General features: G+C 34.6%; 1 protein-coding gene across 1 annotated transcript; it reads right to left on the bottom strand.

Moving 5' to 3' along the window:
• Nucleotides 1–1816: 1816 nt before the first annotated feature.
• LOC116015444 (endoglucanase 3-like) lies at nt 1817–4954 on the bottom strand. The gene is made up of 6 exons (XM_031255510.1): nt 4715–4954; nt 3758–4261; nt 3498–3647; nt 3071–3182; nt 2781–2944; nt 1817–2409 (listed from the first exon to the last, which is right to left on the bottom strand). The coding sequence occupies exons 1-6, from the start codon at nt 4916–4918 to the stop codon at nt 2086–2088; spliced, it is 1458 nt and encodes a 485-aa protein (XP_031111370.1). The 5' UTR covers nt 4919–4954; the 3' UTR covers nt 1817–2085.
• Between the last annotated feature and the right edge of the window lie 737 nt (nt 4955–5691).

Below are 5691 nucleotides of genomic sequence, written 5' to 3'. Positions count from 1 at the left end.
AGTACTAAAATGGAATACCTTAAGTACTGAAATGGCGCACCTTAAGCACTAAAAATACACACCTTAAGCTTTCAACAAATACGCAAAATGACCAAAATGCCACCGTATTTTTCTAAAACATTGTTCAATCTAGACGGTTGATTTTAGCAAAAGATCTATATATGGCTATCATCCACCCTCACGTTTCACCTAGACACTCCATCCGCATTTGATACCTATTATATATATATATATATATATATAATCCTCGAAACTTTTGCAAAGTGCACTTTGATTTTATTTAATGTTCGATTTTACATTTGGTGTAGGGTTCACTTTTTACTGCTTAGGGTTTAATATTTACGATTTATGTTTAAAATTTAGTTTCTTCGTTGGTATTTTTAAAATTTATCTAGAAATGCACTATATATATTTAAAAAGTGCATCATATAGTGTTAAAAGTTGCATTGTAAAGTTGGTGATAATTATAATAACGACATCGTGTTTTCTTTTTTTAATTTGATTTGATCTATTCGATTTTTATAGATGAAAGGCTTAAATTGACTCTTAATTTTCTCTTGGATATATATATATATATATATATATATATATATATATATATATATATGAGAGCGTTCAGGTGAGAACCAACTATCTAGGAGGGAATTGAGAACTAATCCCAATCATCCACGTGTCCAGATTTAACGGTTAGAAACACTATTTTTTTTTTTTAAAAACGTAGTGGCATTTTCATAAATAATTGAACTTTGAAGTGCAAGTAAATTTTGTTAAAAGTGCAAGTAACAATTTCATATAGTGCACCTAAGTGCAAGTAAAATGTATTAAAAGTGCAAGTAAAATGTAATAAAACTGCAACAAATAATGTACGCTGAGCTTCAATATTAAGTGTACTCAACGTTATCATTAGTTGCACCAAACGTTATCATTAAGTGCACCAATGTGAAAGACGTTATCATTAGGTGCACCAATGTTAGAAAGGTAAATTACTTGCATTTTTAAGTGATTTTATTTGCACTTTTTAGAGAAAAAGCATTCAAGTAGCTTTTCTCCTACATTGGTTTGGGGAATGGGTTTGCACCACTATTTATACAAGAGTCTTTCTAAGGCTTACTGAATTGTATAGCATAGAGGCTCTCTCGACCGCGCGACTCATTTGCACCATCCAACACTGCGGGCACGAATGTCGTTAAAATTGTCTGGCCTTAATATGCATAAGAGTGTTTTGGGCGGGAAGTTAAAATTTATTTTTATTAATAATATAGAATATAAATTGTGTGGCATGGAATATATATGTATTGTATTATTACGGTTAGTAATTTTAATCTAGAACTGTATTACGAATAAGAACGTAAGAAAGAATATATTTTATTAGGAATTGTATTACCATATTTTACAATATTACCCAAACCTTAATAGCATAGGAGTATTTTGGCAGGAAGTTAAATTGAAGATTTTATTTTTATTAATAATATAGAATATAAATTGCGTTGTAGGGAAATATATGTACTGTACTATTACGGTTAGTAATTTTAATCTAGAACTGTATTACGGATAGGAACGTTGGTAGGAATAGAAATTGTATTACCATATTTTACAATATAACGCAAACCTTAATAGCTAGCATAGGAGTGTTTTGGGTGGGAAGTTAAGATTGAAGATTTTGTTTTTATTAATGGTATAGGTTAGTGTATTGAATTTTTTTATTTAAAAATTGAATTTGTAAAAGGAAATCAAAAAATTGAAGAAATGGACAATGAAAATTAGAAAGTTAGAGAAATTGAAGAGATAAAATAACTCCCACAATAAATATATTCAAACTTAATATATTTTTGTAATTTAACAACACAAATTTATACCTTTCAAAAAAAAAAAAACAACACAAATTTATAATTAAACTTGGTTGCATGTGCAATGTGTTTAAAGCATCGACGTAGCCACAAGCCACGCAGTTTCGAAAGCGGGCTCTGTTTCCTAAATAGATATTGGTACTACACTACTTCAATTTACTAAAATGCCCTTGAGCCACCATTCTTTACCGAGGCAGATACATGCCCATTTCAGGGACAAGATTGGAAGGACATATTTTTACCTTCCAGCAAAATATGCTAGAGGTCCAACCATGGCAGCATTGATGTAAGTAGCAGGCTCCGAATGGCTGTAATCCGTCCGATCGTCCGGGAAGAAGTCGTTTTGGTTTGGACCGCCGACGATGGCTCCGACTAAAATGTTAGGGTTAGCATTTGATGTATAGTAAAAGGGTTGGAACCCGCTTTCGCATCCGAAAGAGTTTGGATGTGTAGCTAGCGAAGGTAGCGATGATCCTCTGTGGTGAATTCTTCTTGGATAATTGGTTCCGTATCCTACCATGAAGGACATTTTCATCGGATTCTCGCCCAAAATGTAATCCACCTATAGTTTTCAAAATTTGAACACAAAAATTAATTCATAATTTCATCTATACACTGCATTTGGTACAAATTACATCACATATGCCCTAGTTCAATTCGTAATAAACATGTATGTGAGATTTTTATAAACAATTTTGTACTTGCTTCGGTCATTTTCTCGAATCTCAACAATTTCATGCTTCTCAAAATTTTAAATATATGAGATTTCTAGATATGTAGATAGTTAAGAAAATAATAATGTAGATTTTATTAGAATATAAGGAATGTAATAAAAACAGTAATTCGTTTTTTTTAAAATCAAATATAAATATACCATATCAATTGAGAATAAAATATGAAAGTATATGCAATATTATCCATAGTATACCGTACCTGTCTTTTGGCAAGGCTTCGAAGAGTGTTAGAAGTAACCAAGAGGCTCCCACAGTTGAAGGTGCGTTTAGTGGCTGCCATGTATTTGGCATATGTGGTGACCAAAGATGATATAGATGTCACATATTGGAGATTACTTTGTGGTAGCTTGTACATTAGACCACCTGCCACATATAATAATATTATTATGGAATATAAAGTAGAAATCAAAAAAATTACCTGTGACATAATCAGTTGAGTTACCGCAAAATCAAAAATCAGAAAAGTAGTGAGGATAGTTTTGGTGTTACCATTTGTGTACTGTGTACTAGAGTAAGGGGAGTTGGGAAGAATTTTGCACATGAAGTCCTCAGCATGTTGCCTATATTGAGCAAATCTATTGTCATTTCCCAGCACACTTCTCTGCAAAGAGAAAAATGTCCAAATTACAACAGCAGTTAATCAGTTATGCAGAGAATTGAAATAAAAGATGAATCATTGCGTTTGTGTAGCAATATGATATCAAACATAAATGTGCAGATTAACTAGTTTAGACTTATAATTGAAAGAGAACATATTCTTTTATTTAGGGGTAACACTTTGTGTGAGAGACTGTCTCACACAAGTTTTTACATTCATTTAGTATCAGATCAAAGTTAAACTAATGTAAAAGTCATGCCGCAAAATTATTAACAACTTTTAGTTGAGACGAATCATATATCCTTTAATTGTTCTTACCCGGGATAGGAGAACATAGGCACCAGCATACTTGTTGTCCCAACTGAATATGTCCGGTGAATCATTGGCTCCCAAGGAGTTGATGAAGTTGTAATATGAAACGTCATTGGTTGCTCTTAAGAGCCATGCCGCTCCCCACAACAACTCATCCTGCCAATCAAAAATTAATGAGCAGAAAAATTGAATTAAAAATAACTTTAATTAAATCTCTTTAATTGACCAGACAAACAAAATAAAACAGAGGGAGCGGTAAGTAATACCTGGTGGCCGGAATAAGAGCAATAGAAAGGGCAAACGGCGGAGCCTAGTTTATCACTATAAGAACCCCTGTACTGAACTGCAAAACGGAACACTTTGACTGCGGTCCCAAGAAGCTTCCGGGAATAAGCGGGGTCGGCCTTGCGGAAAACCAGGGATGCGGAGGCCAAGGCGGCGGCCATTTCTCCGGCGACGTCCGACCCGGGATTGCTGGGCGAAATGGAGTAGACGGTTCGGACAGTGTCCATGTCCTCCGGCCTTTCCCAGCACTTGTGGTCGGCGTTTGGGTCGCCCACGCCGACGAAGATCCGGCCAGGCGCGGCGTTGGCGCACTTGAGAAGGTAGTCCGTGGCCCAACGGATCGCCTCCCGTGTACTCTGTAGTTGGGGTCCCATTCTTTTGCCATACTCTAGTGCACTCCATGACAACAGAGTTGTGGTGTAGGCCATCGGAAAGTTGAATTTCACATTGTCTCCGGCGTCATAGTACCCTCCGGTTAAGTCCACCTGTGCCCAAATTACCCCATGTTAGGATCAAGTGTTTAATATTAAACCAAAGGATATAGCTTATAGTAAGGCTCTAGCTTTATTTTCTTATAGATTGCCATCAAATTTGCCTGGTGTTGGACTTGACAATTTCAGCCTCAATCCAATAATCTCTCAGCTACCAATTGATAAATTTAACTCTTTACCGACCTCCCCACAATAATCTTTCAGTCACCAATTGATAGACTTGTCCCTTTAAATGAATAAATAAAATAATCCACTATCCATATCATCATAACATACAACTAGAAATTAAAGCACCTAACTAACAACTCATCATAACAAGCATGTACTATGGAAATAATGGTATCTTACTTTAACATGTTATCAAATATTTAAACGAGAATGCTAGTAATAAAAATCAGTGGAGTCAGTAGTACTAAACAAAAAGTAATAAAAATCAGAATGACGTACATGAGCAAGCGAACCATCCGAGAGTCCAGAACTACCCCGCCAAGTAATTTGTTGTCCTCTAGGGATTCTTCCGGATCTTTGGCCCTCGAAAAACAAAATGGACTTGGCTAGGGCATCCCTATAGTTAGGGGTTGCAATCACCATAGAGATGAATGTGAAAGAGAAGAAGATGAGAAGAAAAGAAGCCCCCATTTGAAACGCCATTGTACACTTAGTTCATCAAAGTATAGAATGGTTTATTTTAGTTGGTGAATGGTAAGTACTAATAGGAGAATGGGTTCCCCTTATATAGAAAGATGCCGTCTTGATTGGAAACTGCAATCACAATTCACAAACAACGCAAATTAAGGCTTTTCATCTCAAATGTCCATTTAGCACTAATTATTAAATGAATTGACAAGAGTTGATTGTGGATAGATATGATTTTCATTAGGTACAAAATGGGGTAGCTCGTGAATAAAGATATCAGCTCCTTAATTTTTAAGAAGTAGGCTAGGTTGACCAGAATGTTTCGAGTTAAGTAATAACTATATTAGCCCCCAAATATTTATTGAGCAAATCGAATTTTCTAAAATAGTCATGTTATTGTAAAATCAAGTTATATGGTCAATTTGAGTGATAAAATTAACCCATAGAGAATCGACTACTATGTAATGTGATGTTACTTCTGTTACCATTCAGAATGACGTCACAAGATAGATTGAGAAAATATAGAATAGATACTACTTTGTAAAAAAATCATGATACAAATGCATTGCTCAATTTACTCTTCAGCCTATAAGTACTATAGGGAAACTAATGGCTTCAGACCACATGTGATCGACTATATATACATATATATCAACTTTCTTCTTTTGAAATGATTACCGATTAACCAATGACATTGTGGTCTAGTGACATTAAGTAGTGATGAGTTTGAGCCAAATATTTATTATTGTTTTTGTTTGTTTGTTTGTTTTTTTTTTTTTTTTTTTTTT

This window comes from Ipomoea triloba, chromosome 4, assembly GCF_003576645.1.
Source record: "Ipomoea triloba cultivar NCNSP0323 chromosome 4, ASM357664v1".
Taxonomy (NCBI): domain Eukaryota; kingdom Viridiplantae; phylum Streptophyta; class Magnoliopsida; order Solanales; family Convolvulaceae; genus Ipomoea; species Ipomoea triloba.
This window is presented reverse-complemented; position numbering and strand designations above follow the sequence as displayed.